Below are 20,883 nucleotides of genomic sequence, written 5' to 3'. Positions count from 1 at the left end.
TGGAACATGTTTTGGAAGATGTAACCGAAGAGCTCCCAAACACCTTTTGCTCTCCTGACAGCTGATATATTCAGCAAGAGCAAAACCAGCTGTTAATTTTCATTGGATCCAACCCAGAGACTGCACTTGCTTGGGATTACATGTTGATGAACAGTTCTTTCTTCAGGCAGGTCTTGGGATTTGGCTGTAGAAAGGTGGGAGAGCGTTGACTGCAAAGCTCCAGTCCTTTCCCCAGCGCTCCTTTCAGGCACAGTGTGTTCCCCTTGTATGGTGCAATAGTCTCTGCAAGTGACATGACCTCCTCTCTGGTCAGGACGGACCACATGAGCTTGTACAACTCTGGATCAGATATCCTGCCCCTGCCCACAGAAGGTAGTGAGCAGGGATCAAGGGTGAGATGTACTATCATCGTGACCAGAAGACAGTTTCCTTTAGCTTTGTTTAAATTTATTGGGGTTTCTCCCTGTGCCTGATAGACACTGTTCACCCCAGAAGCCTTGCTGCCATCCAGCCGTGAAATGATTGCGCAAACAGCCTTGACTTCAGGGAGTGCTTTACTGTCCTTGGCATCAGCTGTTCTCATCCAGAGTTGTTGGGCAAGGCTGTAAAGCTGGGAGTTATGACAGAGTTTGCAGACTGATCAAATGCAGGGGCTTAGCACAGAGATTGGGAGCACTTTTATTTCTTTCCCCTCTTGCCCTGCAATGGGAGGGAAGCAGCTGGTGCCTAAAAGACTGCCCAAAGATGTGTTTTTTCTTGGGTTTTACCTTTTTTGTGGTGGCCAAGCATAAAAAATTTGGAGATTGCTGCCATTTTTGGCATGACATTATGATTTTTTTCATGTATGTTCATGTCTCGGGTGCTTGGGGAATGGATGCTATAAATACCAGTTTTAAATTAGTATTACAAAATAACTCATATTCTTGTCTAGGGAGATGAGTAACATAAACCATAAACCTCTTGATTTTTTTCCTTGGAAGTTTGGCCTCATTCTTACTTTTTATGAACACTCGTGTCTTGTCAGGTATGAGTGACAGCGTCAAAGACAAATTCTCTGTTGCATTTTCCATCGTGGGTATGTTTTCTTCGCATGCTGTTGGAAGCCTCAGCGTGTTCTTCTGTGCTGAAATCACACCCACGGTAATCAGGTAAGACATTGGCCCTGAGCTCAAAAGATGGGAACAGAATTATCCTCATTAAACTGTAAGGGCCTGTGTAACTTAACATATTGTATGGGAGGGGAAACGCCATGTAATTGGAGACCTCAGCAATTTTGGAGCTGCTCTTTTGGGTCACTGCAGTCAGTCTGCCTGGGTAAATGTGTGTCTGTGTACAGAGAGGCTTTGTTTCCCGTGGCTCCACCTTGTGTCCCATCGCGGTGATGTTCAACACGCGAGACAGCACATGAATTGCAGTGTGTTAGGGTCTTAAATACTCAGCTGAACCAGATTGTGTGGTTGAATGATGTCATTGCTTCACTTACTCTGCGGGATTTATATAATCAGTGACCAGGTGAGTTTACAGCGTGATATTAAAGGAGAAATTCCATGAGTGTGCAGAGGAGGACATAGGTGCCAGCAATCCCCTGTCCCCATAGAACAGGTTAACCAGGCCAGCTGTAGGGGTGCTTCCGTGGAAGGCAGGTGTTGAAGTATATGGTGTTAAATGCTTTTGGTGTGTAAAGGTGCTCTGCAAGCCTTCCTCTCCTACAGCAGCACCCCTGTTAGTGGTCTGCCTTTACTGAAGGTAAAGTCACCTTTCTCTTTGCACACAGATCTATCTTAGCAGAGACTCAAAGTTTTTCTAAAGAGGAGCACTTTCATCCTGGGAAATAGTAGAAATCAGACAGGTGATCTTTGTTGGAGAATTTCTCATAACATATCTTTGCATAGTCAGGGGTTTGTACCATTTTATATATTTGCTGTTATCTTTCACAAAGGTTGTGCTTTTGTGTTCTGGATATGCTTTTAGCAATGCCAGAGCAGTTCAGGAGTCCTCCCTGACTCCATTGAATCTCCCATTGAATGTAGGTCATATGTGTGGGAGGGAGAGAAAGTAGAGGAAAGAGCATACTCTTTTCTTTTTCCCCTCCAAATTTTGCACTTTGCAAAAGTGTTACTGCAGAACTGTTAGCTGAGTAGCTAGAGTCTCCTTGATCCATGGCCTTTTCTTCCAAGCTATATCAATTTGTGAATGTATTTTACAGATAACATTATTTCCACAGGGAAAGGCAGTGTGAGCAGTGAGATTATACAGCAACCCAAAACACTAACAGCTATTTATTTATGTGCGTGTCAGTCAATTTGGTGGTTTTATGCCTCTTTAGTTTTCTCCTTGTCTCTGTTTGAAAGAAACATAGATAAGGAATTGACTATGTCAGACAGAAGAGAATCTGCCAAGTAGGGTCAGATGTGCAGTGTGAACTTAGCAAGATTTTTTTTCCTTAAGTTACTTATGTTGCTCCAGGGAAGGGGAAAAAGTCCTGGCTGGGAGCTGATATTCTGCTTCCCTCGACTCTGCTGAGTGACACCAGACGAGTGACAATAGCTGGATATGCCTCAGGGTCCCTGTTTATTTATAGGGATGATGACACTGCAGCGCTTTGCGGTCCTACCACCGCAATAAGATCCACTCGCAGCTGTAATTAGGAGATGTAGCTCAGGATGGTGCATAAACCTGTCTTGGGCAGAGGTGTGATTCAGCTGCCTTCTGTCTTGCATTTTGGTGGGATCTCGCTGCTCCCTCATAATTTGCTCTCCAAAATACTGCCTTGGATGCCCTTTAGGGATTGGAACTAGGTGATCTTTAAGGTTCCTTCCAATCCAAACTGTTCTATAATATTAATATGCTTTTGGTTGAATCTCAAGGAACCTTAAGGAAAAGGGAGGCAAAGAGAACACTGAGGTTGTCTCAAGGGTTTCCCTAATCAAATTCTTTACCTGTAATCCCCCACCCCTGAAGGTGGAAAACAGCACTGTCATTGCCTGAGGTAGTGGTGGCATAATAGCAAACTCATAGCACCCATCCATATCTGCTGCTGTAGTGTTGACATGAACAGTTACAGTAGTAGAGGAGGAAAACAGCCATATTCATCACCAAGAGGTGCCACCTGCTCCAGCAACATGAAGGTTTCATGCTGTCATGTGGCACAAAGGGGTCCTTCATACCCTTGCACTGCATCCTGGTCTCCTGGCAGTAGGCAGGAGGGCTTCACCAGGAGCTGCCCTTTTTTTGTACCAGGGGCTACAGTGTGGAGCTCCATCCAGATGCTGAATGAAAGCACGGAGTGGCACTGATAATCCATCTAATAATCTTGACACCACTGCAGTCTGCACAGCTACCAAATAGAAATAGGCTGAGGAAAACACAGTGTCCCCTCTCCTCACCCTTCTCCACATGCTCAGTTACTATGAAGTTGAAGAGAGATCTGTTTCTTTCTGTCAGTGTCCTGCTTTTGTATTCACTTTGCTAAAGAAATGAAGAGTGGGCAGTGATGGCCGAATCAGGAGTTTTACCCATCAATAGTTGCCTGAAATCAAATTTCCAGTTGTTAAAGAAACTTTCCTGTCTGACCATCCAGGAGTCACTCAGCAGTCACACTTTCACAAAGGGTCCACACCACTGCACGGCCTCTTGTCTTGGGATCCTGCCCCCTAGAGCTCAATCTGCAGCTCACACAGCAGCTCACACACCCAGCTACCTGCACTGAGCATATTCCTCAACACAGTGGGGTACCGGGCTGTTTACTGGCACCTGAACCAGGCCTGGCTTCTTGAAGGTGTGGCCTTACTCAATGAGGCCAAGGGCATCCTGATGTATTACTGAAGCTCTGGCGTAGGACTGAGCGCACAGAAAGTCACTTATGTATGGGCAGGGAAAAACTGTGGAGGTTTTCAGGGACTGACTTCAAGAAGTGGCCAAGCTGACTCAGCAAAGCCCAGAAAACCTGGTCAGATTTCAGAGTTGGCCTTGCTTTGTGCAGGAGGCTGGAGCAGATGCTCTCCCAAAGTCTTCTTTAGCCTGGGCAGCTCTCTGGCTCTTTTGTACTCTGAGCTGTGCCATGTGTTGACCCATTTGCTCAATGCAGACAAATGGCCATCTGAAGACAGGATTAATATTTCTCTGCTCTCCTGAGGAATGCTGGGAAGGGCAAAGCCCTTTCCTTAGAATGTCAGTGAGGATGTTTTGCTGCTCCCTGAAAAAATACTGCAGTAACAAGCAAGGAACTTCCCCCCTCCATGAACTAGCAGGACCTTTCTGAGGATGAAATTTTGGACCAAGGTCCCTTTGCGATTTGCCCTTGTCAGGACCATAAACTTCATGCTGAGGTTTATGTACAAACCATCCCTTCCTTCTGCCAGTGGCTGAGCAGAGGTTGAAGAAGCGGTTCTGGTCGATCATCCGTGGAGCCGTGCCATGGGAAAGCCCCCCACAGCAGCCACTGGCAGGCAGAGGTGTGAGGGGGGAAGCTGGGGCTCACCATGGATACCAGGAGCCCTCACACTCCCTCTGCAGGCTCCACTTTGAGAGTGTTTGAAGTACAGTAGCTGGCCCCTGCCATGGAAGACCTCAAGCTGAGGAGGAGTAATGTCCCAAAACACTCAAAATGTTTTTGCTTTCCACCTGCTGCCCATGTCACCTGCAAAAACAGTATGAAATATGAGGGCGCTGCCTCTCTTGTCTTGTAGCTGTTTTCCTGATGTGCACAGAAAGAACAAAAAATTCCTGACAGTATTTTCAGTTTTCTCTTTTTTTTTTTTCACATTTTCATGCTTGCAATGTAGTCAAACCTTAAAGAAACCCTTCTAAGACACGTACCAAAATGTATTTTCAAGCCGCCTTCTGCCAGGTTTTGATGGCACTGGATAAAGTAAAGCCTGCTGTAATTAATGACATCATATGGAAAAACATTTTTCTCCCCCCCCAAATCTGAAGCCCCTTGACCCATAAATGACAGAGCTGTCTTTGTTGTTGCCTTTTTCCATTTTCTTTCAGTTTGCTTGATGTCCTTCTACAGCAGCTTTTAAAACTCACCTCAGGTCCTTCTCAGGGGGGCTGAGATACAATTCAGCTGTAGCAAACACTGATGTAAATGAGCTGGGCTTTTGTATCCTGAGAACCAGCTTGGAGTGAGATTTGCCATGCATTTGGAACTGGTTGTGTCGGTTACTCATGTGAGTGTATAAATGAAGTTGCAGGGAGGCCAGTTGCACAATAGTCGCATTCAGCTGGGTTTCTAAATTGCCATTGGAAAGCTGGCAAGTTTTTAATAAGGGCTTTTGCAGTATTTGGGGAAGTTGCTGTTGTCTGTGAAAGATGCTCTGCTGAGTCTAGAGAACTGGAACATACATGCGTGAATTTTTGACCCAGTCGATGTCCCAAGAGTGTCTTTTGAAACCTATGCTTGCTGCCCTTCAGCTGTCAAGTAAGCAGCAGTGGATTTTGGAAAGGATTGAGTGAAGATTAGCTTTAACACGGTGGCTAGCCGAGTGAATTTGGCATTTGTACGTTTATGGTACTGTGATTTCTACTATGGTTAAGTCAATGAAACTGATTTTTTTCCCAAGTATTTGACATAAAGCAGTCCATTTGCCTTTTGCAGTCAACTGCTATAAGGGCCAGTTATTGTTAATAATTACAGCTCTGCATTGGGCCAGAAACTGAAGCATCTGAGCCCCTCTGATCTCCTGAGGGTTTGGGAGTAGATAGCATATCCCAGAGGAACTGCAGGAAACATACTGCCCGCACAGGCTTCTTAAGGAAACAGGGTGCCAATGATGAAGCTCACAGGGAAACCTCCCTCTCCAGGCGGCAGGGTCTTTGGAAAGTGAAGGACAAGCTGCCAATCTCACAGATTTTGTTAGAATGAGTCACTTAAGGGTGACAGTCTGCTGGCTGGAGACCTCAGTTGTGCCACAGCAGGAGGAGGGAATGGCCTGCCCCACAGAAACACCTGCAGTGCTGCTTTTGTGTGGGGTCATCCAACAGAGACAGACCCAGGAGCATGAGCTGTGCCTCAACATAAGGTGTGCCAGTTCTGTCCACACTAGGGCCTGGAGAGAGATGCTGATGAGCAAGATGAGGAATTGCAAGAGAGGTTGCTTGCATCAGGAGAGAACACTGAACTGGACTTGCACAAGCAGCTTCTGTGCTTGTAACTGGAGGAAGATGAGTCTATTTTCACACTTTTTTTCTGAAAGTTATGTATTTTATTACAACATCAATGTGTTGAAAAGTTCCAGCCACAACATGTTTTTGTGTAGAAAATATTTCAGCACTCAGTGTTTGGTATAAAGGATCGAGGCAGTGGCTTGTTAAGTGTAATCTCCTGCCTCCACTGCTGAATGATGCCAGGTACCTTAGAGGCAGCCAAAATTGACTTCTGCACCTACTGCTTCTTGATGTGCCTTGTCTAAGTGGAGAGAAGGCTGGCATGCTAAGCAAAATGTGGTTTTCCCTGACTAAATGTGGGAATACTTGGAGTTGAGAATACTTTAGAGGGCTGTCTACACACTCAGATCATAAAGCTCCTCCTCTTCTTATATGGGGGCAGTTAAATGGCTGTGAAATGATACTTATTTCCCCACACTGAGGCAAATAAGCAGCAATTATCTACAACAGCAAAGCAACTCCCTGCTGGAGTGACTGTGCGGTGTGAAAGCTCGGAACAAACCAGGTTTGCCTTCAAGACTTCGGATGCCCTGGGTGCATGCCAGACAGAGGGTTAGTCTGGAGGACCTGTCAGGTCTGTGGGCTCCCCACCCCAGTGCCAGTGGGGCTAGGCTCTCATCTCTGCCTATGTTTGCAGGGGAGGCGGATTGGGGCTGGTCCTGGCCAGTGCGGGTTTCGGCCGCCTGACCGCCCCCATCATGGAGCTCCACAACCAGAAAGGCTACTTCCTCCACCATGTCATCTTCGCCTGCTGCACTCTCATCTGCATCATCTGCATCCTGCTGCTGCCAGAGAGCAAGAACCAGAACCTGCCCGAGAACATCCCAGATGGGGAACATTACACCCGGCAGCCCCTCCTGCCGCACAAGAAGGGGGAGCAGCCCCTGCTCCTGACAAACTCTGAACTCAAGGATTACTCTGGCCTCCATGACTCAGCAGCTGTGAGTGACGGGATCCCGGAGAACACCACTGCCAACGGGATGAAGTCAATGTAACTGGGTGGATTTTTTTTTCCATTTCTTTTTTTTTATTATTTTATTTTTCCCTTCTATTTCTTCTTTTTCTTTTGTATTTTATTTTATGCTGTTGTGCGGGAGGAGTAGCACTTTGGGCAAAGGTGTTTTGCACAGATTTTACAAACCAGTGATGGAGCAGACACTAACTTGGAGGAATTCAACTCTGCTACTAAAGCAAATTTTGGCATCTTCAACTGTTGTGCAGATTGCTCTTGAAAAAGTTTTGGGGGAAAAGACTCATTTGAAAAAAGACCTGGCTGGCAGTAGCCCTTCAGAACTCTTTTTTTCCTGCCATTAAATATGTATATTTATTTTGATTTATTCTCAAGAAGCACTTTATTTCCTTTTCCTTTCATAGATCACAAAAACGAAGCCATCTTATTATAAGAGGTGCAGCCATTCCAAGAAAGAAACCATGGGGGGAGGGGAGCGTTGTTTTCTGTTTTGTTTTCGTGTTTCTTTAAAGGAAAGAGGGATCAACCACAAAGTTGAATTGACTTAAATTTAAACTTGTGCAACATTCTTCTGCCTGTCTAGAAAGTCCAAGTGCCCAAGTTGCCTGCTGTGTTTGTATACACAAAAAAAAAAAAAAGGAAGACAAAAACAAAGCAAAACCTGTTGTGACTCAAACTCTGACTGCGTTTTAGGCAGCTTATGTTTGTCTTTATAGCCCATGTGCACTTAAAAGTTACTTTCTAAATTAGTCCTTTTTTTTTTTCACCAAATGCATTGAAGAAAATCCTACCCAAACAAGCTGATTTTTCAATGTGAATCAGTTTGCTGCATTTTAAGAGTATATTAGTCTATTTTAGGTGGTTCCCAGTGGTCTTTAATAGTAACATAGATGATGCAAATAATTTGACTAATGATGCAAAAATTAGTTTTGCTGAGAATGGCTTTAATTATCAGGAGGCCCAGGATTTCTGACTTCTCCAGGAGAAGAGCATGAACCAGCAGGGATAAACAGTAAGGAGCATGGGCTACCATCTATACTTTTATTCCAAAAGGCAGCACAGCTAGGATTTCTGCTCCTGGGAAATGAGTGTCCTGGCATTGTGTTACCTGTTTTTAGAACCAGGGTTTGGGTTTTCAATTTAAGCGGACAAACTGCTTAAATGACTGTTGGAAATGAATTAATTGATAGGCTGTGAATAATGTCTTACTGAGCTGTCTTGGGCCCTTAGAGATGTTTTCAGGTTCTGACCCAAGAATATACAGTGAACTCACCCAGATTTCCTCCTTCCCCAACTGCTCTTATAAGATTTTAGATCATGAAAAAAGTTTACTTAAATAGGATCAGTGCTACGCAAAGTGAACATCCAGTTTACCTCTTACTGTGCAGATGGCACTTTGATGGTGGCCACTTGACTTCTCCAGCCCCCAAATGAACTATTTCCTTTGGCCATCGGCTTTTGGTTCTCACACAAGAGAATATCGTGAGGACCTAGTTCAGTGCAAGGACTCTGTAAACAGCTTTCTTGCATTGTAGTTAACCTCCCCACTCTCCCTCCCTCTTCTCCTTTCTCACTCAGGCCATCCATTTGTGATTGCTTGGTAGTGCAGACGTTCAAACAGAGCAGCAGGATGTCAATGTTGTATTGAGTGTCTGTATGATTGCCACTTTGTTTGATGTACATCTTGCGTTCATATGCATGGAAAGTGCTCATTTGCACTTTCCTCCTCTCCCTTCCCTTCCCCTTCCTCCTTTGCTGTATATATTGTCGATTAACTACTGTACCTAACAATTTCCATCCTCCATTAGGCTGCCAATGTCCTCTTAAAGTCCCCAATAAATCAGAGATATGTGCTTCCCAGTGGGCAATGCAGTAAGTAGCACAGCCTCAGACACCGACAAATGCAAGGGGACAGGCAGACCTGCAGAAGCAACAGAGGTGGTTGTGTTCAGAATAACAATGTTGTCCTAAAGCTGCTAATTTTTACAGAGGATGTGGACATTTGGGTTCTTCTTGAGCCTGGTAAGAAACACTGGACCAGTTGATGGTAGTTTTGCCCAAAGGTACACTACTACTTAGAGTTTTTTTCACCTTTGCTAGACTTGCTGTGACAGCAAGAGCCCAATCTTCCTTACACTCAAGTTTTATTGTCAGACTTGAGTACGGCTGCTTCTTTTTGTTCTGTGCCGAGACCTTTGCAGTCTGTGTTCACCCAGGAACCCAGCCCTTCCCCACTCATGCAGTATTCACGTGCCAAATTTGTGCAATATCTTTTGCCTTTGATGCGAGATGCTTATTGCAAGCCACCCACGTTCAGGGAGGAAAAAATGGGTTCACAACAAAAAATTGAAGAAGCAAAACGAATCTTAAGGGAAGATAAAAAGGGCTTGAATGCAGAGAAGGTGTGAGCACAGAGGCGGAAAGCAGCTGCCATCCATCATGCCATGGAGCCAGCAGCTCCTTCGTTTGTGGTCTTGTGTGCCTGTATGCTCAAGCTGTGGTACAGCTTTTGTAGACCATCCACAAGCCTTACAAAACTGGCTGCTTCCAGCACTGTCAGCAGTCCTGGTGTGCTCAGCGCTGTTGTCCACAGCACTTTATCGTTTCCTATTCTGGTGGTTGCTCTCCCGGGACAGACAGGCACAGGGAAAAGAATAATTGTTTAAACATAGCAACATTTATATAGTAAAAAAACTAGGTGACAGGAATGTGCAGCAATTTATTTAAAAAAAAAATCTTATGAAATTGATTTGATTTGCTGGTTTTTTGGTTTTTTGCTTGAAACCAGGTAGTCGGTACTGATCTTCTGCAACAAAGGGAGGCCTAGCTTCTCTAGTTGGTCTGGCCCTCTGCCTCTGTCACAACAATAAAACAAAAACTAATTTCCTGCCATGGCAGCTCCAGTTTTGCTCCTTTTCTGAAAACATGAACACTTCTGCGATGATTATTTTCTTCCACACATGCTCACAGAGTTGGAAGGCTTTCACTAAACATATCTTTTGTGGAGGAGTCGGGTACCGGGTGATGCAGCAGGGCAGAAAGGAAGCATGGAATGCTTGCCCTGCCTTTCCTAGTCCTGCAGCAGGACAGGGCTCTTTGCTGGCGTCCCAGCCAGCTGCTCCATTGGCTCCTTGGCTGCATCCCCCCTCCAGCCATCACCAAGACAGGCTTTTCTCAGGCGGCTCTTTCTGGCTACCACAACAGGGGAAGTAGTCCAAGCTGTCTTCTCCATTTTGGCCTTTTTCTGTGAACCTTCAGTAACCTCTAAGCCCATCAGTAGATTTTTCTTTGGGTTTACCATTTAAGGGCTTTCTTCCATCTTTGTACGTTTAAACAAAAATGTGAAGTGACATTATGCTTGATCTTGGGGGGTTTGTCCCCTTTTAAGGTTTCAGTACTGCTTTTGTTGCCAGACACACTGCAAATGGATAACAACAGTCACCTGTTTGCAAGTGTTCTGTGGCCACTCTGAAAGGGGGTTGTGTGATTTACTTTTTGGTTTCATTGAGCAGGCTTTTTTTGTTGTTGTTCTTTTTAATGGAAGTATTTTACTTAACTGTTGCCACTTCCTGGAGCCAAACACTTTATTGGTCACCAAATTGGAAGCAGAAGTGCCATTAACTGAACTCTGTGAATGTCAAGTCAAGTTGCGCCTGTAGCTGGCACATAAGACAACACTATTAAGTGGGGGGAAGATCTCCCTCACTGTAACTTTTTTTAAATTATTTTATTTTGTAAGAAAAAAAAATTACAAACCTCATTTTAAATGTATTGTGTAAAATGTTTCAGGAAAGGAGTACGGTGTGTTTTGTCTAGTGGGTGAGATCTCCCTCCCCATTTCAGTTTCTAATGAAGTTTTAAAGAATCGTGTTACTGTATGTTTTGACCATGAATAGTCTGGTGGTGCTTCCTCATAGCACAAGCTTAAATCAAGTACTGAAAACAGTCTTACAAGCTAAATGTCTGCATGATGTTACATCTGTTGTACCTACTGAGAAGAACTTTGTATGTAAATGTACAGAATAAAATGACATTGTCCCATCAGTTTGCTCTCCTTGGTCTGGCTCCCTCACAGTGACTTCTGGAACACCCAGCAGCAGCTGATGCCTCAGCAAACAGTCCTACCCTCCTTTACAAACAGAATGAGCTGCTTGTAAATCAGACTAATTAAACCAGCAAATTGATTTACAACTAATTATCAACATAGTCCATTACAGAAGAGTGGTTGACTGTTTCCTGAGTGGTGTAAATTAAAAATACCCTCCAACAGTTGCTTTTTGCGATTCTGATCCTGAACTGCCGCCAAAGACTGACAGCTGTTCCCACCAGGTGAGGAGGAGCTTTCTGCACCCACATCAGATACATGTTGAAGCCATTGGCTGTTCAAACCCTTTTGGACAAGAGACTCAGTAGTAGTTGTGCCTCCTACATCAGTGACCTCTTGGTTATAGTTTTTAATTGCTGATTATGGCACCACAGCAAGGTAAATTCATCAGTTTTCTGCAGGGGGTTAAGATAGTTGTCTAGAAGCAGCACTAGTAAATTTTGTTTGTATCAAAAGCTTATGTTTCAGTCAGGGCTCAACTTGCAATGGAAAAAAAAAAATAACCTGGTCGTTAACTCCTAGCTGCCCTCTCATTAAACAAAACAGCAGCAGTATACTTTGCTGTGGTGGTCATGGTAGTGGACTGCTCTGATTTTTCTAATGTATATGCTGAATTTACACATGGTATGCTCTTCTAGCAGCCTGACACATTTATCTATTGCTCTAGAATTCAAGCTGTGCTTTTTCCTTCTATGTAGTCCTCAGGGATGTACAGATAACACTTTGTGAAACCCTTCTAGTGTTCTTAATGCCCAAGGGACAGAAGGAAATCCACTATTTAGCACTAGTACTACAACCAACAGGGGCTAAAAGGAGAAAAGTAACACTCATGTCACAGCTTTACAATAAAAAATGTGGGGTTTCTTTATTTGAACGCTAAAAGCTGCTATACTGTGTTCAGTGCTAGTACACAGTAGATTAACTGTACAGATATAATTTGGAACTGATTACCCAGCAGATCCCAGTGCTGCATGGAGGCCAGACACTGCATGCATTTTTACAATGATGTTCATCAATTGTAGCATCCATTTGCTATCCTACTTAGCAGGGTAGCAAAAAAAATTTTGCTTTGAAATTTCAAATTCATATTTTATTTGCAAAAAAATAAATTCCAGGTACAGTTGTATCTATGTCCATCTATATTTAATAACAACCACAAATGCAATCAAAATAATACAAAACAAATATACTAATTTAATGTCAGTGTGAAAATTTCCATCAGATTTTCTGAAACAATTCATCTTATTTTACAATGATGCAAAGTCAGAACTTCTCTGGAAAAGCTGTCATTTCTTCTTTGATCCTGTTTTCTATGAGTAAGGTGAAATTGCTGTCTGTGTTTTGAAGATTGTAGCTGACAAATATCTGTTTTTTGGTCTTGCTGGCTAAAATACAAAACAGAGTAGTCAGCCATATTTTGTTCTTATATAAAAGTGATGATAGTATTCAAGAAAGCCTCTTAAAAAGCCATACCGTGCAGATTTCTAAGATGATGTTCTCCACTCCTGCTGTGCTGGCTGCAGTTATTAAGGAACAGCAGTACAATTACCTGACCACTGGCGTGTTGAGCATATTTTTGCACAGCACTGATGTAAGCAGTATAAAACTGGTGACTTTCACCTAGATTTTGGCCTGGTGCAAAAAGCCATTAGTCACTGGAAAGCCTTGCAGTGCTTTTAGTGGATTTTCTGGACAATTCTTAAATATACTATTTTAAGTGAAATTACAGACTGTACTGGAGTCAGCACTGAAATAAAGTTTATGAGTTGGTAAGTCTATGCTGTGTAAAACATTGAGGGAAAGTGCACAAAAAAGTGACTGAGCCACAATTAACCAAGTTCTGTTTTATTATGAACCCCTTAAAAGGCCCCAAATAGTATGTCTAAGCCTGCTGTCAATAATTTTGTTTCCTTTAGCCTTTGTTCATACAGTGTCCATGATCACTCCAAGAGACTGAACAGCCTCAGTTGAGTGTCATGCAGCCAAACACGAAGTTCCAGGCTACCATAATGACAAGTACTTGGAGAGAAGTGCTACAAAATTAAGAGCTGCTTTCCATGAAAGAGCTAATTAACAACAACAACAAAAAACAAACAAACAAACAAACAAAAAAAGCAGCAAAACTGTCCACTGGGGCAGGAAGACTTAGTTATCAAAATAGAAGAGAGAACACCAAGAAGTGTTTTATAAAAAAAATGGACTCCTACTTAGATTTTACCACAGTAATATAGCAAATTTTTGACTCTGTTCTTATATTACTAAAGCTAAACTTTGTGAAAGTTTAAGCACCATACAGGAAAAACAGGCACTAAATTTAAATTAGTTGTGTAAAATAGAAGACAAAAAACAGTATTTGGGTCATGAGATATTCTTTTCAGGGAGTGAGCTGGGAGCTGATGATCCTAGAGACAAATCAGACTGTTCTGCCTGAATATTCAAAAACATAATCTGAATTTTTTAAACTTGAAAATAATAACACCAGGACTCCTAATATCTTGATCCTTTCTAAATAGGAAAGTTAACTACAGAAAAGATAGATATATGTGTGTGTATAAAATGTAGTTAAACAATTCCTTTGAGGCATTTTCATTATGCAAATCAATTTATTATTATTTTTCTATTCTAACAGGTTACCAGCTTCCTGTCTCAGAAAGTAGAGCTGCTTCTGAAATGCAAGGACTAGTTTGCCTTTTAAGACTTGGCACTACAAAATGCTGATATAATGCAGTGTGTTGCTCTGATTGCAAAAATTACCACCTGGCACTAGATTTCTGTGGTATAAAGCAGCATGTTCTGTAAGTGCTAGTGCTTCATCATCATGACCTAAATGAATGCAATGCTAATTCTGAACTAATTAATACCATTATCCTACCTAACAAAACTATATAGTACACTGCAGTGTCAAAACTCAACTTCTTAATTATGTTTGCCTAAGGTCCAATAGCGTCTCTGGGATGCTGTTCCAGATCCTGGGAACACTGTGAATCCCTTAGGGTAACCTCTGCCAAGGACCTCTGCTCCTACCACTGACTCTGAGGGGCAGCTGGACCTTTTCTGTCCCTGCTTCGTGTGGATTAGGCTGGACACGTGTACTCTCGTGGGAAGGATAGAAGAGGAAAGATCTTATGGCTCCATGGAAGCCCATCTGCAACCTCAGAGTAAAGCCAAAAACTGTGAAGGACAAGGCTTACCTAAAAAGCCCTCCAGTAGGTCTGCTTCCCATGCACCCTGGTTAATAACCCCTGTTGCACCAGCTCTTCAAAGGGAAGGAAAAAATTCCTCAGCAGCCATTGTCTAGGACACACTGAGTGCCAGGAGAAACTGTAGCAGCACAGACCCACTCCTACAACCCCATGTACAGGGCAAAGGCCCAAATCTAAGCTTGAAGAGAAGCTCAGTGGGAGCAGAACAGACAGGACAAGTGTTGGCCATAAGTTTGTAGACTGTGCTGGAAAAGAGGTGGTGGAAGGGAACTATGCCTGGGTGATAAATACTTGGAGAGTTGAGGTGATCTTCACCAAGAGCCTGCCAGTCCCTACAGAGGGAAGATGAAGATATGGCACTAATCAGTAGTCACTTCAGCCCAAAGCACTGTGATTTCAGGGTATGCAGGTAAGGGAGGCACCAATGGACAAGTCGTCCTTAAGAATTGGCCACCACTAACCTACAGGAAACAATCTTTTAGGATTTGGGTTTCTTGACTAGTGAGACACATCTGGTGCCAAAGCAATTGGGCAGGATGGTGAGAAACAGTCCCTGCACCTCATAGAAGCAGATATAGATAAAAATATGTAGAAAGAGAAATAGGAATGAGGCATGTGTGTCTTTAGCAATAGAAAATTTTAAAACAAAAATCAGAAATAAGGAAGAAGATAGAGCCAATACACCAAATGCAGCTGTTGTGGCCAGGACCCCTACCAGGCTATAAAGAAAACAAAAAGGAGAATGTGTACACTGATGCATAGCTGCACTGAAACTCCTGCTCCAGGGAAGGAAACCTGACATTGCAGGAACACGCAGTAGATGATGGAATGCAACTGGCGAGTATAAGAAATGAAAATAGTTATGTGCAAATGGCATTGAATGCTGCTTCACTGAGAGCCTGTGAAGAAGACCAGAATGGAAACTACATAGAAAAAATGGTGACAAGCATGGGGGGGGGGGGGGGGGGTAGGGTTAGGAGGAGAGGGATACTGCCTACCTGAAGATCACCACATGGCAGGATGGTTAAAAAACTACCTTGGAAGTACAGCTACAAGTCAGACTTGACCATGAATATCATCTCTGTTATTACAGAATTTGTGGAAGAAACAAGGGTTTAATCTCCCAGATAAAAACAACACCAGTGACAGCAAAGCTTGCTATTTTTAGCCGAGGTGAAAAACAAATTTTCTTACCAAGCACTTCATGAAACAAAGATACAGCAGGGATGCTTGTTGATCCACTGGTTTCAGGAGAATAAATAATAGTTTTGGACTAAATGCCCATGAGTTCACTTAAATTGCTGGACTGACAAAAGCCAGCCAAAATACTGAGATGTAGGATTTCAGAAAGATGTATTTCTTTTTTCAGAAGCCAGTGACACTCAGGTAAAAAGGAAACATATGATTATTCAAAGCAAGAAGTGTATTATTGACTTTCCCCTTCGAACAAAGGGTGGAAAAGGTCTACAGGCCTTCCTCAATACAGCATACCTTAAGCAGGATCACACAAGCAAGAACAGTATATGTAAGGAAATCTGCAACCCAGCAGATAAAGGGCATAGATAGAGAGGAACATTGATCAAAAGCCTAGCTGGGCCACAACTGGTACAGGAAGTTTAAGATGAAATAACAAAAGACACTTAAGGCACACAAACAAAAAGAAAATAGGAAGGTGCCTTACACTCCAAGGATAAATAGTAACCTATAGTCCAGCACCAAGCAAAAGTATCAGTTCTCAGTAACAAAGTATGGGAAATTAGCAATCGAAATAATAAAAGCACCTTAAGGAAAAAAGAAAAAAAAAAAGATTAAAAAATAAGGGAAAAAAGGCAGCAAAACTGAAACTACTCACTGGGCAAAAAATCAGGTTACTCAGCCTCTGTCCTAGAACACTGAAAGAACTAATGTAAGAAATGGCAAGTTATTACAAACTTTATCTATGAAATCTGTAATAAATCTTTTAAGAGTGAAGAGAGCAACCACACGTACAAAAAAAAAAGACAGAAGAGAGTCGGAATCACAGAGACAACTTAGAACTGTCAGCTGGGCTCCAATGCTACACAGAAATTTAGAGCAAGATCAGAAGAAATTCAAAGAATCACAGAATAAGCTGGGTTAGAAAAGACCTCCAAGATCAAGTCCAACCCTTGATCCACTACTGCCATGGTTACTATACCATGGCACTAAGTGCCACATCCAGTCTCATCTTAAAAACCTCCAGGGACAGAGAATCCACCACTCCCTGGGCAGCCCATTCCAATCCCTGATTACCCTCTCTTTAAAGAATTTCTTCCTAATATCCAACCTAAACCTCCCCTGGCAGAGCTTAAGACCATGCCCTCTTGTCTTACTGATAGCTGCCTGGGAGAAGAGACCAACCTCCACATGGCTACAACCTCCTTTCAGGTAGTTGTAGAGAGTGATGATGTTTCCCCTGAGCCTCCTCTTTTCCAGGCTAAACAACCCCAGCTCTCTCAGCCTCTCCTCATAGGCCTTGTGTTCAAGTCCCTTCACCAGCCTTGTTGCTCTTCTCTGGACCTGCTCCAGCACCTGCTGGAGCATTAGTGACAAAGAGATCAAATGGAAAGTAGAATAAACTATTACACTTTATCCAAAGTAAGTCCTCTCTGACTATATTTTTACTAACTGACTTCTTAAGGATAAGGCACTAATTACATAGAAAGAAATCATGTTATACCATACCCCATAAAATTATTACTTGAAGTAGAAATGATTGAACCCAGTGCGTAGAGAAAATGGTGCCAGCAGGGTAGACTAAAACAGTATTTATTAAAAGAGAAGGTATTGGAAAGAAGAAAAGACACTAGTATGGTTTTTCAAAGATCTTGTGAGCAGTCTTTTTTTATATGTGCATTAGTGGCCATAGAGAAGAAGAAGGTGGAGACTCATGGAAGTGCCTGATGATACAAACTCTGGACACACTACCTGAAATGGAGATCAGCACACAGATCATTAATAATTCTGTGGCCTTTCCAACTGAAACATTAGAAGTAAGGTAAGGTTGTGCAGCTCAGCATGTTGCTTTTAAAACCTGGTAACAAGTACATCAGCAGTTCACCAGCTGGAGCTGCATCAGCTACTGGTAGGCGATGAGTAACCACCAGGATGCAGCTGTCAGAGCTGTGAAGGTGCTAGGATGCATAAGGCCATGTATTTTTATATTTTTTAGTACAGTAACAGGAGTTTGAAAGTTATCACTAAGACTCAGGCATTGGAAACATGATGGAAAAGGAGACATCCTGAGCAGTGCTCATTAGGATCAGTCATATTAATCATGGGCACCTGTGAGATGACCCTGGGCTTCCCAGGCCAGCACTTCTCAGCATGTGGGGGCTAAAAGGTGCAAGATCGGATACAGTTTGGCTTCATCTTCAGGGAAAGTGCATGTGCCTTGTATGATGGCCACCTCACCCACAGCACACCAGTGTCACGGGTTTATCATCATCATCAAATTATTTGGGTTGGAAGGGGACCATGAAGATCATCTAGTTCCAAGCCTCCTGCCATGGGCAGGGACATCTTTCACTAGACCCAGTTGCTCAGAGCCCCATCCAACCTGGCTTAGAACACTTGCACAGATAGGCCATCCACAACTTCCCTGTTCCAGTGCCTCACCACTCTCACAGTAAAGAATTTTTCCTAATACCTAATCTAAACCTACTCTCTTTCAATTTGAACCCATTCCTCCGTGTCCTGTCACTATGTGCTCTTGTACATAGTCTTGCCCCATCTTTCCTGTAGGTTCCCTTCAGGCACTGGAAGGCTGCAGTTAGGTCACCCTGAAGTCTTCTCTTTTCCAGGGTGAACAATCCCAATTCTCCAAGCCTTAAACAGAGTTTATAGTGAAGAGGTCACTGGAAACCCTGCCCCATGCCTCGCACCCAAAGCCAGGGTAAGGATATTAAATAATTCGCTTTTGACAGTGCACCGTGTGCCCAAGGCCGCTGACTCAGGTGCCGCAGACTCGTACAGGGATGATAAAAATAAAAAAGTGAATCTGTGCAGGACTGGATGGAAACTGCCGCAACCTGCAGCGGTGGAGGCTCTGCGACAGGGGCAGCATCCACCGCATCCCTCTGCGCCCACCCCGCCCGGGCCCGACCCACGTGTTCCCAGCGGGAGGCGGCCCCTCCGCCCGCCCCGCCTGGGGCGCGCAGCCCCCGCCCCCGCACCTACCCAAGCGCTGCGCCAGGCAGGAGGAGGCGGTGTCGGAAGGGTCCCCGAGGAGCGAGGCGGCCACCGGGATGCTGTCCTGCAAGCGGAGCAGAGCAGAGGGCATGACTTAGTCCCGGCAGCGCGGGTCGGGAGCGCCGGGGCCACCCCCCACGGCCGCAGGGCTCCGGGGGGGAGCAGCCGGAACCCTGGCGGCGACACTCACACGGGGGCTGCACATGGCCACGGCCAGGCTGGCGAGGGCGGGCGCGGCGCCCACCCAGAGGAAGAGCGAGTCCCGCAGCCGCATGGCGTGGAAGTGCACCCGCTGCTCTCCCAGCTGCCCGCTGAAGTCGTGCAGGGCGATGCCGCCCCCCGCCGCCGCTCCGCTGCCGCTCCCCGCCTCCATAGGCCCTTCTCCCGGCGCGGCCAGGCCTGAGCACGCAAGGCCCGAGCGAGCGCCCTGGCTCGGCTCGGCCCGGCCCGCCCCGGGGAGGCGGCGCTCCGCTCTGCTCCTCTCCGCTCCGCTGTGCCCGCCCCCCCCGGAGGGGCCGCCCCCGGCACCGCGCAGCCGCCCGCCCCGGCCGGCACCCGGCGGGATGCCGCTTCCTCCTCCCACAGGGAACAGCCGCACGCGCGCACGGATCGGTGCTCGCACCGCGCTCCTTGCACGGCCCCTCCCCGGGCCGCCCTTCCGTCCGTGCACAAACCCCGCTACACGCACACGCACCGCCGGGTACAGCCCGCCGGGAACGCGCCTCCACCGCGCCCCCCACCCCTTGAAGTGTGCCCTCCCCCCGGTCGGTGCACACCCCTCCGTGTACCACCACACCCCCCACCGAAAGACACAACCTCCTTCCGCTGCACACCCCCGGTGCATACACACACACACACACACACACCCACCCCTCCGTACGCTGCTTACCCGGAGCTCACACCTCCCCGAGCGGTGCCCCCTGTCCGCCCGGGATCGGGATGCAGGCAGAGGCAGCCGCAGGGCTGGGGAAACCCCACTAGGTGGCAGGTGAACCCCTGTATGAGGAGGCGTGCCTGGTGGCAACCGGGGCTCCAGCGGCTCCGGATAGTCTACCCGAGTGGAGCCCCGGGGTTTCAGACTAAAGGAAAGGGGATGGCGCGGTGCTGTGTAGCCTCTGGGAAGGGGAGGAGGAAGGTCACGGCGACCTTGGCTTCATTCAGCTCTGGAGATTTTCAGGGTTGTGGGAGATTACAAAACAAACCAGTCGGGTTTGCGGAGCTCCAGAGAATATGGAACCATGAATAATGGAAAGCCTTGCTCTGGGTGTGAATTTTGTGCTCACCACGCTTTCAGCTGGACTACGGCTAAGTCGGTCATTACTGGAAAGGATTTTCTCTAAACTGTACCGTCTGTTGCTGATAAGAATATTGTTGACTCCCTGATGGTCGTGGGCCCTCTACCATGGGAAACGTGTGTCTTAATGCCACAGGCACAGATCATCTCTGCATAAAGAACATGCAAGTTAATGATACAGATTGGCTTTTTAATTATCATTTCCTCTGCCTCCAATTTCTTACATGCTTCTAGAAATCAAAATTTCCATTTTCAAGTGCTAAGACTTCATTTTCCCGTTGAAGAAATGGGGGGAGGGAAAGGAACTGCTCATCACTTTTCTTCCTTGAGCCGCTCCAGTTCTTCTGGCATCTGCCAAAAGACAAAATCCTCGTCCCTGCTAATATCTGCCCATGCTGCCGCATTGACACTAAATCCCAGGAGGCAGCTAAGCCCAGCTCAGCTGCCATACCCCAACATCCCATGGCACAGGATCAGCTTGGAGAGAGGGGGGGGCTGCAGGCCACCTCCCCTGCCCTACATTTGTCACTTGCTGCTCACAAAATGCATTATGAGATGTATGGTGTCAGACTCCTGCAATGTCTGTCCCCAGCCTCACTGCTGAGGCAGTATCAGGCTTGTGCTGTTACCTACCTCTCCCCCGTGCTCCTACCCCACTGCCAGTCCCAGCTCTTTGCCTTGGCCTAGGTTGGCCTTTCACAAGGTGAGGTAGTGCAAGAGTTGAGGCTTGTGTTGGGGCTCAAAAATCAGCCTCTCCCTGTCCTAGTACCCTGTTGCAAACTGACACTTCACCTGTGCCAACTGTGAAATCAGGCAGGCGAATATATGACAAAAGCCACCTTGAAAGGGATTGAGTGCTGGCTGCATACATCAAACACTTCCCTCTCTCTGCTTGTTGCAGCTGCAGGTTCACTCTGCTCTTAGTGGGTGG

General features: G+C 45.4%; 2 protein-coding genes across 4 annotated transcripts in view; one reads left to right on the top strand and one right to left on the bottom strand.

The window, feature by feature from the left end:
- Positions 1-15,727, top strand: part of SLC22A23 (solute carrier family 22 member 23) — a 114,478-nt gene extending 98,751 nt beyond the window's left edge. For 2 of the 3 annotated variants that reach the window (XM_064663166.1, XM_064663156.1), the window contains 2 exons: positions 1,025-1,148; positions 6,809-11,185. In XM_064663166.1, coding sequence (XP_064519236.1) covers positions 1,025-1,148; positions 6,809-7,166 — 482 coding nt within the window. In that variant the 3' untranslated portion in view covers positions 7,167-11,185. Of the gene's footprint in view, positions 1-1,024; positions 1,149-6,808; positions 11,186-13,875 lie in introns of those variants that run through there. The other variant, XM_064663174.1, reaches the window with a different exon arrangement.
- PSMG4 (proteasome assembly chaperone 4) lies at positions 12,086-19,235 on the bottom strand. Its single transcript, XM_064663345.1, has 3 exons — positions 18,849-19,235; positions 18,647-18,722; positions 12,086-12,631 (listed from the first exon to the last, which is right to left on the bottom strand). The coding sequence occupies exons 1-3, from the start codon at positions 19,029-19,031 to the stop codon at positions 12,510-12,512; spliced, it is 381 nt and encodes a 126-aa protein (XP_064519415.1). The 5' UTR covers positions 19,032-19,235; the 3' UTR covers positions 12,086-12,509.
- Positions 19,236-20,883: the final 1,648 nt, after the last annotated feature.

The sequence above is a fragment of the Pseudopipra pipra genome, chromosome 1, assembly GCF_036250125.1.
Source record: "Pseudopipra pipra isolate bDixPip1 chromosome 1, bDixPip1.hap1, whole genome shotgun sequence".
Lineage (NCBI taxonomy): Eukaryota > Metazoa > Chordata > Aves > Passeriformes > Pipridae > Pseudopipra > Pseudopipra pipra.
The sequence above is the reverse complement of the archived record's forward strand: the minus strand, read 5'-3'. Positions and strand labels throughout refer to the sequence as shown.